Here is a 13064-nt window from a genome sequence, read left to right as displayed (position 1 = left end):
CGCCGCCGCCGCCTCCTCCTCCTCCCCGGCTGCTCCGGGTTTCTTTGGCTGGGAAGGCGCCACGGACCCCGCCGCGGCCACCACCACGTGGCGAGGGGCGGCCGGCCCCCGCGGTGCGGCCCAGCCTGGCTGCGCGCCCGGCGCCCACCGGCTCCCTGCCGCGCGGCCCGCGCTCCGCGCCCCCTCCCCGACGCCTCCCCACGCAGTGTGGCGTGGCGGGTGTGTGGGGGCGTCTGCGGACAGCGTAGGAACTCGGGTGGTGCGTTGGGATTTGCTTTGAGGATATATATTTTAGGGGAAAGTGAGATTCTTTATTGGATTGTTTTGGTCTTTGCTCTTTTGAGAAGGAAAACATTAGACCTACTCCTCATTGCTCTTGGGGGAGGGGCATTGTTCTGATAATAAATACAGTAACCGTAGGGTTCAGTCGGATTAGCGTTAAATCAGTAACTTTGGAAATGAGGATGAACTGAGGAGATAAAAGTTCATTAGGAAGAACAGCTTCCCTCTCTCACACACAACCCCCTCCCCCAACACACAGACGCACCCACAGGCCAGCGAAATGAACAAACAGATTTCACCCTTTCCACAAAGAGTATTTGAGCACCTGCCAAACTGCTGGGGAGGAGTCACAAGTTTTTGTCCCTTTCCCACTGTGTGACCTTAGGCAAGTTACTTAACCCCTCTGAATTAAATTGGCAATAATTCCTGACCTGGGCAACTGTAGAAGAGGAATGGGGATAGGAACTAAAGGTGATCTGTGACTCGTCTCCTCCGGGGTGTTAAAATCTTTTTGGTTATTCCCTGATGGATTAAAAAACGTGGGCAGAGGCATGGTCAGCCTGGCTGCAGTAGGGAATGATCCGGGAAATTCTGGCTAACTCCTGACAAGCCAACCCTGGAAGCAGGTATAGGGTATAGGGTAAATCAGGGGCTTTGGGTAGGTTCAGCATTTAGCTTGAAGCCTCACATCTGGAGAGAAGGTTCAGGCTGCTGGGAACCTGAGCCTACCTTTTCGGCTACTGGAGGAAGGGGTGGTGAATGCGGAAAGGACAGGCAAAAAGGTTTCTTGCTTGCTGTGAGCTTTGAGAAGCAGCAGCAGCAGCTCCCATTTTGCCCCACTGCAGGGAGAAGAGTGGACTGAAGGGTGAACTCCTCCCAGAAGAGCCAGCAGAGGCTCTGTATTCCTTCCTTTCAAAGAAAGGGATTCTCACCGCTTCCTATCTCCTCCTTTTCCTGCTGTTTTCCCTTCCAGTCTCTCCTGCTAGCCTTTTACAGTCCAGAACGCTGGCTTTTTTTCTGAGCCACTTGGGACAATCCACCTGCCCTTTAGATATGAAGGCTACCCAGCTGGGACACCTGTCACCCCACTAATCCAGAGGGCTGGGCAGGTGTCATCTTCCTTAAGACTGTACAGGTTCTCTTCCAAAACTCTTAGAAGACCAGGCAAAAGACTGGAGGCTGGGAATAAATGTAGTGGGGTTGCCTGAGGTCTTAATGAGCATGGACTGGGCCATCAGCTGGATCTGAAACTGACTGGCGGCCCTTCTTTCACTGGAAAGGGTAATGGGCCCAGGTATAGTCTAAGCACACACACTACAAGATTAGTTGTCAGCTCCTGATGCTTCTGAGCTGGTCAAGGTTCAGGCCTGAGTCACCCGGCAGGGCCAGCCCAGTGATTTATCTGGGATTCTAAGCAGTTGGTAGCAAAAGCCCAACAGATACTATGCCTGGTTCAGGTGCCCCCAAAATACCTCCTTGGAATCTAGACCTAATTTCATAGCATCCCCCCATTTCTGATTCTGTTGTTTGTATTGGACAGATACTGAGGACAGGGACTGCATTTTATCCATCCTTTATCCCCAGCTGCCCTGATAGTACTTGCTCACTGTACGCTTATTCAAGGGTTTCTTGAACACCTGTTGTCTCCTGCCCTCGTGGAGCTTATGTACTAGTAGAGGAGTCAGATGGGAAAAAAAATTTAATAAATGAAACAATTATAAATTGTGATAAAGAGTAAGAAGACACAGGGGCAACAAGAATAATTTTTGGGGGGTGGGAATCTGCCTTAGATAAAGTAGTCAGAGAAGATCCTCTGGTGAGGTAATGTTTAAGCTAAACTTTGAAGGGTAGGAAGGAGTGTTCCTGGTTGAATAAGTGGGTGAAGTTGTGTGACTTTTGGATGTTACCTCTCTCACCTGAGAAAACTGGTGATTGGTCTGAATCCCTTCTAAGAACCCATATTATCAGGGTTCATCATGATAGAGACAGAAAAAGGTAAAACCCAAGGTCCTGGGGAAAGTGGGGGGTAAGTGAGAGGAAAGGCGGGAATGTGTTGGATGGCTGAGTTACTGGTGGGAGAGACAGAAGCAGGGCCCAAGTCACCCCAACATGTTTTCTCCTTGGAAATCATCGGGGTGGGGACTGTCTCCCACTCCCAGGACTCTTGCTCTGGAGAAACACGATCTTTCCTGTCCCATTCTTGCCTGAAATGGAGGAGGTGGTATTAGCAGCTGGCAAAAAGACTGAATCAAAATAAAATCCAGATGACTCAAATAGAATCAGGCAGGCAGAAAAATTGATTAGACTCATGTGACAATGCTGGATTCAGCTGACACCTTAGCCCTCCCGTTCTAGACCCTAGAAAATTAGGGTTTGCTCCAGAACCATCCTGGGATTCCAACTGTAGCCAATAGCCTTCCATCATATCAGAGGTTTGCACAGTTGGCAAGACTCATTCCTTCCCCAGATCCCCGTTTCTGTGGAAGTAACATACATCCTCCAATCAAATCTGCAAGGTTCGGGTGCAGCTTATAACTATTTGTGCTTCATATTTTTCACAACTATGTGCATTTCTGCTATCTCTCAATTAAAAATTAGTCTATAGGCATACCTTGTTTTATTATACTTCACTTTATTGCACTTCCCAGATACTGTTTTTCACAAATTGGAAGTTTGTGGCAACCTTGCATTGATCAAGTGTATTGGCACCAATTTTCCAACAGCATTATTCTTAAATGAAGGTGCATACATTTTTTTTCAGACATATTGCTGTTGCACACTTAATAGACTACAGTATAATGTAACTTTTATGCACATGGGAAACTAAAAAAATTGGTATGACTTGCTTTATCAAGATAGTCTCTTTATGAGGACGGTCTATAACAATCCACAATATCTTTGAGTGAGATATACCTCTACTGAATTTTTGAATACTATGTGCTGTCCAGCAGATGTGAGCTCCATGGGAAGGACGTTTTATTTGCTTCATTCACCACTGTATCCCTGAAGCCTGGCACATAATTCAATGATTGTTATTGATCAGTTAATTTAATTAATGCATGTGTTGAGATCTTGTGCTTAGAACTTTTTATTTTCCTTCATTTGGATCCCTATTTTGCAGATGAGGAGTCTCCTGATCAGAAAAGAGTTTGCACAAGGTTATACTCCAAGGACTTAGAATATTTTGAAGGGCAGGGGTCAGAAAATAGGAGGCATTGCTCATTGCAATGAAGAGCTAATTCACAGGAAGCCATTTCATATCTTAATTCTTTTCTTCAGGATAGTGACAGGCTGCCCCTCTGCATTCAGAGCTCAGGCCCGGCTCCAAAGCTGAGATGTACTTTGCTTTCAAACAAGAAGGTATGTTTCATACCAAGAGTTAAGCTCAGGAACTTATGGCCTAGGAACACTTGGGAGAGGGAACAGCTCAGGCTTCCTACCCATGCTGCACTGCCCAGGATTGGCTGATGGCACAGGGATAATTCAGAGGTGGAGTGCACTTTTGGGCCATCAGGCACCAACATCCACCCTGCCCCCCGGCCCTGGTTCCCCAAAGCTTCTAGCTCAGAGGGCAAGTGAAGCAGAAGTTCAGGGAGAAGATTCAAACTCCAGCTGGGAGTAAAGTTGGCTTTAGGAAGTATGTCACATACCTCCCCCCTCCATCCTTGAGCTGAGTTTTGACAGTTGACAAAAGGTTCACAGTGGACCTCATGGAATCAAGGCAAAATGACTTATCATTTAATTCCCAAACCCCTTCATCCATGTCTCTCCTTGCTTGTTACCTGTAAGCTTGCTGGGAGCAGTGGCTCATCTGCTCATCCTTGAGCCATGCATAGCAGTCTGCAACAGTCCAGCGGGACAAGCACAGCATGGGGAGTCAGCCCTGCTTCGCTTACTGGGCAAGGTTCTTGCCCCTTCGGCACTGCACTTTTCTCATCTGTGAACTGGGACTAAAATGGTCTTTGTTATAGGGTTGTTGAGGGTTACCTGTATTAGTTTATTTAAGATGCTTATTACAAGCCTGGCATCTTGTTAAGTGCGTAAAATGAACACTGTATGACTACTGACTAATCCTGCTCCCATTTCTCTAATTAACCCAAGGTTAAGAGGCTAGCCTGAAGTCATCCAGCAAATGAGGTAAGAGCCAGGAGCCCAAGTCTCTGCCTTTCAAAGGCTAAGTGATACCATTTCAGAGACCCCCTCAACTGCACTAGCATGTCATTAGTTCAACAAATATTTATAAAGGTCTACTGTACTTCAGACACTGCCCTAGGCTGAGGCAAGACAGTCAAGGTCACCAAATTTGGGAGCCTTCATTATAGTTGGCAAATCTGGCAATAAATAACAAATGCACCTTTACATAGTGCTGTGAAGGAAATGGATGGCATATCTTAAATACGTACAGTATGGATCCTTGTTTTGTATCACCAAGATGGACAGTATCTGTCTAGGACAAATGAGAGAAAAGCTTGGGTTTTGGTATCTGACTGGCCTGGGTTTGAACCCTAGCGCCATTGAGACCTTGGTCTGATAAATTACCCTTTCTGCCCCTCAAGCCTGTATAGTCTCCCATACAGCATTCTGCTAAGGTTTTGAGAATTAAGGTATAATAAAACATAAAATCTCAGCGTTTACAATTTTTCACATCAGGGAGGTCAGGCTGGAATCCTTGATGAGGCCAGGTGCAACTATAACCTTGTACTTTTATGTCCTTTCTCAGTGTTAGTTGAGAAGGGAGTTAGATAGGAATGGGGAATTATCTGGAGGACTGTTGGGAAAAGATTCTTAGGGGAAGCAGCTCCTCCCCATCATTAGATAATGAACAGATACCATTCTTTCCTCCAAGTATACTTTCAATGGAGAAATGTTCTTGCCATCACTCAAAATTTAATGCAGTCTAGTAAGAATTACAAGTTACCCTCTATAACCCAGTAATCTCCAAAGTTGGGTACAGAAAAAAAATATTAGAACTCCTACTTATATTTATTTTTCATATAATTGCTTTTTAATATCTATTTTTGTGTCTTATGATTACACAATATATGGGGTACAGTAGTACAGGTATATAATTTATCAACACAGGGGTATGCATGATCAAAAATTTCTTACTGACGGGTGTGCAATCAGAAATGGTGAAAGGCCACATGGAGGCTAAGGTAGGAAAATGAAGGTCAGCCCTCATTTTACTTGCCCAACATAAAGTAAGAAAGTGCATTTTTCCATAAGTAGCCTGCAGGCATCTCACTGCACTAATAAACAGCAGGGTGAACGAAAGGACCGTTTCTTAATCTCAAGTTAGTGTTCTTTCCAAGTTTCGGGCCTAGGGGGGCAGAGGTGGGGAAAGAGTGTAAGCAAAAATTAAGTACACGCTGCAAACTAAAAAATCCAACTTTTGGATAAGCCATTAAACAGACCAGATCATCAGCCTGAAAAATATGCACAAGACAGGACAGTCTCCAGCAGTTTCAGATTTCTCTGGACAGGAAACCTCCTCCATGTTCTTTCTCACTGCCTCATTTGCAGGAAATTCTCACTCATTTCCCATTGTACTACAGTAGAGCTTGTCCTTAGACGTGTCCTTCCTCTCCCCAAGTCACACATCTGTCACCATACATACCAGCTTCTTTCAAACAGCTCATTTCACCTCCAAAAAGGTGACACCATCTAGAACCAAAAATGAAGCAGCAAAATGTTGAAAATAAAAATAAAGCGGACTTTATTTAGAAGATAAAGGTGGTGGTATCAATTTTGGTTAATAAAGTTGGGCTCAAGTGTTTTAACAGGTCTTTTACTGCCATCACAGACTGGCATGCCAAGGGCATTCTGAATGCCAATTACAGACGGAAGCTGTTTCAAAATCCAAGATGCTATCAAAAGCTGATGGAGTTTGAATTTTTCTTCAAGTTGGACTAACACACTTTTATATAAGAGTGACTAGATTACTTGGTTCTGAAAATGAAAATACTACACTGAGCAATTCCCCTCCTCCACAAGTCCCTAAGGCAATGTTGCAGTTGCCTCTGACAGCCAAAATCTCAACATTTCAACGGAAGGGAGCTGGGAGGAACTGGGAAAATGAAAAGCAAAATTAATAAATGTAATTGTAATTGATACAGGCAGCTGCCACTTGTGGCAAACCAAAGCCTAGTCTGATGCCTATTTTCTTCACATTTCACTGACATCTTACCAGACGGTAATGACATTCTTGAAGGAATGTGCCAAGACTAGAGTGGGGAAGGCCCAGACAGTGAGTGGACAGAATGGATTTTGCATCCAGTTGCCTTAGGTGGTACAGTTGATTAAGGACAAATACCCAGTGGGAAGACCTACTAGCCAAAGGTAACTAGAAAAGGAGGATAATAAATGCATAACCAGTGCAAAGAAAACTGCGAGGCACCAAGACCGCAAACCAACCAGCCCACTTTCCTCCTCTCCATCACTGAACAGATCTGGGAGAAAGCATTAGTAACAGCACTTGTCAACTGCTTCCCTGGAACAAAACATGACAAAACACACGGAAGGTTTTGTTTTCATTATGGTTCTCGGTGTACTTTATTCTCCTGCTGTCTAGCTAAGCAGCCCACACAGGACAGAAATGGGTAGCACTGAGGAATGATCAGATTTTTTTTCTCCCCAATATTCCTGCCCCCTCCCTAAGCCCTGACCAACCCTATCAGGAATGGTTAGTAGATCATCCTTTCCCTCAAGGAACAACTAAAATTTAAACAAGGCATTAGAAGGCCAGGTCTCTTCATAGGGCTTAGGAGCTGGTGTGAGCTCTTTATTCACAATGGAGCGTCTTTCCTTCAAACACCTGGATTTTTTTTTTTTTGTACACTGGTTCATAGATCGGCACTTGACTTTGAACCTGGCACCAAAAGGCACAATATCTGATACCCTGTACAAGAGCTATTAGAGATGCTGCCATATGGATGGGCAAAACTGAGCCAATCCCACTTACGAATGGAAGGCCTGAACAGGGAGTTGGCAGAGAAAAAAATGTAAGCCCATATTTTTTTGCTAGAATGGAAGTAAAAGTGGAAAGTTAAGGTCTTATTTTTTAATCCTCCAAATACAAGGAAGCAATTTAAAATCTTCCTTGGTGCTTTTGAAAGCAGCATATTCAAAATGCCAGCAAAAACTCCTAATAATTGCAAAACCAAAAGGGGATCAAAGCTCACCGACATCCCTCCTTATTGCTGAAAGAGGCTAAAACCAAAATTCAAGGTGCCCTGTTCCCTTGTAAAAGGGAAAAAAATTGTCTGATTTAGTTATCATAGCACATCACACTTTAAACAAAAATATTAAAGCGTGTGACCAGGGGAATGTTTTGACACCATTTTATTAATCTTCAACTTCAGTGGAAAAATATAACCTTTTCAAGTGCCATTTTCATCACAAGAGTTCTAATGTATATATATGTGTGTGTATATACACACACACACACATATGTATTCTTTTGATCACTTGGTTTTGAAGTGCAGCAAGAGACCAATACCTCATTATAATTAATCAAATAAATGAGAACAGAAGGCCAAGCAGTTTCCAAATGGTTATTTTATCAGATTGTTTATAAACATTAATTTATCCTTGTTTGCAATCCAAAATAGTTACCTGAAGTTTGCTGTCTGTATGTGTTTTGTTCTCAGTATATGTTTTCTAAACTCTTTGGCACAATTTTCTGGGGGCGTTCAGACTGCCACAATACATGTCAGGAGAGAACTTTTCTTTTGTGCTGCCAATTCTGAGCATTTAAATTTTGGTTTGTTTGGGTTGTGGCTTTCTTTTGAAGTCTGCTTTCTTTATTTGTAACAATGTATTTTTATTTTTTCTATATCCTCTAACTCCAGAGTTGTTTTTTTTTCTCCCCCCACCCCACCCCCCACTTCTACATTCACAGTTGAACCATATTATTAGGAAAGGCGCCTTGATGAAAAGATCAGGATGGGAGTTCTGACCATTCGTCAGTGTTTTCCCTAAAATTAAAAAAAAAAAGAAAATGAAAGAAAAAAAACCCAAAAAACAAAACCTAAAGAGCGTCTTTCCTTTTTTTTTTTTCTTCTCTTACATCTCTTGTGCTGCATCAGTAGATCGAACTTCAGTTAGTTTTATGAAATGCAACATCTAACCCTTTTTTTTCTGGGAAAAAGAAACTGCAATGACTTGAAGTTGAGAATGTGGATACCGCCTCATTCACACACACTCATTCTCAGACTGTGAAGAACCCCTCACCCTCCTTTTAGCCGGCACGCATACAGTACCAGTACCATGGGGCAAAGGTACACCAAAGGTGGGCTTGAGACCCAGGCTCCGTCTCTCTCATCAGTAGCAAAGGCCAGGCTGCCTTTTACAGCAAAGCACCACAGCTGAACCCAGTCCCTCCTCCTCTCCCAAGCTAGTCATTCCATTCAGCACCGGCCAAAAGACAGAAAAGCTAGTTCTAGCCTCTCGTGGGAAGAGAGCTTCCTTTTTTATAAGCAAGTAATTCCACTGTTTTTCACTTTTCCAAGATGGCCGATGTTATGGTTTTCTACGAAGTCAGTGCTTACTTAGCTCACTAACAGCACTGCTGTTGGTGGCTGCAGCTGCTGCTGTGGCAGGATTTTCAATATGGTGTGTTTTCAAGCCTCACTCACTCATTCTCTCATTTCCCAAACATTCAGCATCCGTGCACACTCCTCACTTCCGGGTTTTTCAAAAGATTGGAGATTTCCAGTGGGGGTCTCAGGTTATCATCCCAATGGTAACAGATCTAAAAACAGATGGAAAAAAGATCAATTTTTGAGACTGCATATAGCCAATAGAGCCAAACATCTCACTGATTGCTACAATTAAGTGCTCAAAGACCTGAAGTGAATTTGTCAACTTTTCAAGGACTGATTATTTTTATTAGTTCCCTATGTGCCATCTACCTGCTTTCATTAGCACTTACAAAGGGTGGGAAACTATAAAGACAAAACTCAAAATGGCCAATTTTACTGAGGGGTGTGTGTGTGTGTGAGTGTGCTAAGTCACTTCAGTCATGTCTGACTCTGTGCGACCCCTTGGACTGTAGCCCACCAGGCTACTCTGTCCATGGAATTCTCCAGGCAAGAATATTGGAGTGGGTTGCCATGCCCTCCTCCAGGGGATCTTCCCAACCCAGGGATCAAACCCATATCCTTAATGTCCCCTGCATTGGCAGGTGGGTTCTTTACCACTAGTGCCACCTGGGAAGCCCTGAGATCTGTGACGTAAGATAATTGAGTATGTGAGAGAAAAACAAAGCTATATTTCAAAGCAGAGGTCAGACAACTCCAACTTTGGATATCTTTTGTAAAAGAAAGCCATGTCTAAAAGCACTTCAGTAAAGAAAGAAAAGAACACGAGGAAAGAAATAGCAGAAAAAATTTACGGGAAAAGGCCATTATCGATGACTTTATTAAGGTTCCAAAATGATTTGGGGCGACTTCACTGAATTCTAGTCATATAAATTCTGTCCTTTATTACCAAATACTTGGTTCAAAGAAAGATGGGCTGCCTGACCCTTCCACTAGTATAAAGCTGAGGAACAAAGTCCTGGCTCAGAAGCACTTATATGGGAAATTAGTATAAAACAAAACACCAAAAGAAAGTCCTTGTCAGGGAAGTCTAAAGAAAATGTACCTCCTCCCCAAGAAAGCACAAGAAAGCGGGCAGTGGGAACGAGCTCTTACCAAGCTTGGTTCTTCAGTTTCCTCAGTTCTTTTGTTGCCCAGGTAGCAAGGGTTTTCGCTTTGTTAGTCTTCGATCTCCGTCCTTCAGTTAACAGTTCATGGATCATTGGCCTAGCTTCTACTAATTTCAGTACATCCTTCCCAAATGCTGTACACAAGTCCCTGTGCAAAACAAACACACCTGAAAATGAGCTCTTGGCCCGACAACAAGACCATGTTTAGAACCTTCCACACCTATAGCTAAGCTAGCTATAGGTTTCTTGGTATTTACCTACTTTTTAAAGCCAGAAGAAATTTTCAACATAAGTAAGTCTAATACCTGCCCTCAACAGATTACAAAAATGAGATGTAAAAAAAATAGAATGACCTTACCCAAGGTTCCACAGCCAATTCATGGTAAAATCAGAACTAGACTCCAAGTCTTTGAGCTCCTCAAAACCAATGTTCTGTCTTCTAATGATGCCTCAGAAACCCTCAGTAGAGGAGGCCAAACAGAGGTAATTTGTTGACCAATATCAGAATATGAGATGTTGACACAGATGTGATGTTGCTTCTATACTTCTTTGAGAGCTCACTTCTTAGAGTTTGGTGGGGGGAATTAGAAATCTGGAGGGTCTGGAATGAGATTAGAGCTAAGTCCAAAATGAATGATCACCTAACTCGAAACGGTATGATGGGGTCTATTAAAGAAAGAAGTCCCCTCTGTGCCAATCCAGTCTACTCTCAATATTCTTTATAACATGTCTTCTCATTTTCTATGAGAAGTTCTATTCAGCTATAAGAAGCAGGGTATAACCTACCCTATCAGTCCAGCAGCACAAGCTACTACTCCGTCTGTATGATCCTCATCTCCAGCAATGTGGTCAATGAAAGACAGAATAAATTCTACTCGGGGCTGTACCAGCATCACATCCGCTATAAAAGAAAGAGAAGGTTGAATGAGGTTGCCCTCCACCTGGCAGGCATACACTCTGTTTCAAAATTCCCAAATACCCTACCCCCATCATGGAGGCTTTGGTCTAGAGAACTAGTCGTACACAGTTACACCAAACTATCTTTCCTCATTCGTCAAGTCAACAGAAGAGGTAGATACTCCTTAACAAACAGAAGTATGTATATATATATATGTAGAAGGACAAATGGAATCTTTCCTTCAAGCCTATGATGTCAGAAGTGTGAAGTACAATGTTTCCCCAGTCAATAACAAAAACCATCAGGTGACAAGAGGAAATCTAACCCGCTGATCCTTCAATTCAATGACTGGATGGGGGAGGGGCAGCACATCTCAAGAACTCCCACTTGGGGTTGGTATACGTGCACCAGCATCAACAGGCTTGCTGGATTCCATCCCTTGCAATGATCTAACAACACAGCTGAGGAAGTGGTGATCAGAAATAATCAAGTCTGCCACCTCCCCCAAAGCTACGCCCTTCATTAGAGCACTGTTCCTCCTCCCCTTCTTTTAAGCAGGAAGTGCTAGTTTACAAGTAAGCCATGCAATGAACACACAGTCCATCTGGCTAAGTGCACACTAGACTAAGTCAACTGGAATGTATACTCAACGGTGTACGTTCTCCTGGTCTCCCTTCAATCCCTGGACAATTCCGGTATAGGCTTCCAAGCAGCCTTCCCGTAGCTCATTCAGATAATCCACCATGTCATAGTCTGACTGCAAGAGAAAAAGAATAGAATCACTATATTCGATGGCCTTTGGCTGTGCATTTGTCTAAAGTCCCACTCCTCCAATCAGGGCTGGACTTAAAGATACCTTTAAGCTTACCTTGTCCACTTGGGCCTGGGAGGCCTGCTGAAGAGTATTCAAAACCACTTCTAGGTATTTTTTAAACTCTCCACCAATAGCAAGGGCAATATCACCAAACACTGACAGAATCTGTGGCTTCACAGACCTGTGAACATTTTCATTCTGACAAAGAGGAAAAAAAAAAAAGTTCTGTCCAAAGACTCAAAGAGCTTTTTTAACGATAAGCAACTAATATATTGGGTATAGACCTGTAAGTGACACACACAAAAATCAGCAGTGGTCATCTCTAGGTAGAGGAGATTATAGTATTTACTTTTCCTTTGCACTTAGGTTCCCACCTGCGCCTCTCAGGTTCCATACATTGAGCATGCATTTCTTTATTTCGTTAGGTTAGAATCATCTTGTGAAAATTAACAATTCCCTTCATAAGCCCACAGCCAACATTCTGGAACATACAAACTCTCTGTCACAGATCTTGATGTTTAATCATCTAAGACTGTGTGTGTAGACACTCACCCCCAAGTTCTCCAGTAAGAGCTGCATCACCTCGTCACAGAAAGGTAAGATGTTGGATTGCAGGGCACGGCATAAGTCTCCCACTAAGCCCACAGCCGCCAAACAAACCTGCAAAGAATTAAGTCGATCATCTCTGGAACAGAAAAAGGCTGCCTGCAGGGGTAAGGCATGATTTTTACCTAGCTACTGATCCTTTACCACATGAACTTAAGAGTTGATGAAGGAAAGACCCTTCTTCCCTGAGCTTAGTTCATTTTAACAACCAATATGGCAGAAAGAGAACTATGGTTATTTAAACTATCATTAAGAAAGGACAGAAAAGACAATATTCACCAGGGATGGTGGTGGCAGAGACAGGTGGTTTATTGAAAACAAAACAAAACCTTTCTGAGGGTGCTACTTCTGCTGTGTCTAATATCCAGTTTCTTACTGACTACTTTTAGTTCAGACACTTATGGCAACAAAGTAGCTCAACCCTGATACATGGGGTGATACATGGAGAAGCCCCACCTGGGTTACAGGATCCAGATTTCTGTACTATAATGCCTACCAGGTATAAATGAAGACATAAACATATTATTTTTGAAAAGCACAGTTTACCTGGTACTCAGCGTAATTTTTCAATCCAATGCCCAAGAAGGGTTTAAAGGCCTCCATGTACTTTAGGAATTCACCACCCAACACTGTAAAAAAAAAAACCCAATCTATTAGCACCACAGGATCACAGACGTGAGCAAGAATAACCATCTTAGCTCTCCCAAAATGTACGCACTCCAGTCAAAAGGCTGGGTAAAATGAGAGTTAAATAG

At 43.1% G+C, this 13064-nt stretch overlaps 1 protein-coding gene and 1 long non-coding RNA gene across 2 annotated transcripts in view; one reads left to right on the top strand and one right to left on the bottom strand.

Moving 5' to 3' along the window:
* Positions 1 to 2309: 2309 nt before the first annotated feature.
* On the top strand, positions 2310 to 12299 carry LOC120867259. Its single transcript, XR_005721831.1, has 3 exons — positions 2310 to 3023; positions 3562 to 3642; positions 12129 to 12299. It is a non-coding gene; the product is annotated as an uncharacterized LOC120867259 (long non-coding RNA).
* KPNB1 (karyopherin subunit beta 1) overlaps positions 5975 to 13064 on the bottom strand; it is a 24354-nt gene continuing 17264 nt past the window's right edge. Inside the window, exons 16-22 of the mRNA XM_040245548.1 lie at positions 12856 to 12938; positions 12256 to 12363; positions 11758 to 11901; positions 11541 to 11646; positions 10778 to 10892; positions 9978 to 10139; positions 5975 to 9034 (exon numbers count right to left, since the gene is read on the bottom strand). Of these exons, the coding sequence (XP_040101482.1) occupies position 9034; positions 9978 to 10139; positions 10778 to 10892; positions 11541 to 11646; positions 11758 to 11901; positions 12256 to 12363; positions 12856 to 12938 (719 nt within the window). The 3' untranslated portion in view covers positions 5975 to 9033. The remainder of the gene's footprint in view (positions 9035 to 9977; positions 10140 to 10777; positions 10893 to 11540; positions 11647 to 11757; positions 11902 to 12255; positions 12364 to 12855; positions 12939 to 13064) is intronic.

The sequence above is a fragment of the Oryx dammah genome, unplaced genomic scaffold (assembly GCF_014754425.2).
Source record: "Oryx dammah isolate SB20612 unplaced genomic scaffold, SCBI_Odam_1.1 HiC_scaffold_8, whole genome shotgun sequence".
Taxonomy (NCBI): Eukaryota; Metazoa; Chordata; class Mammalia; order Artiodactyla; family Bovidae; genus Oryx; species Oryx dammah.
Note: the sequence above shows the minus strand (reverse complement) of the source record. Positions and strands in the feature narration are given on the sequence as shown.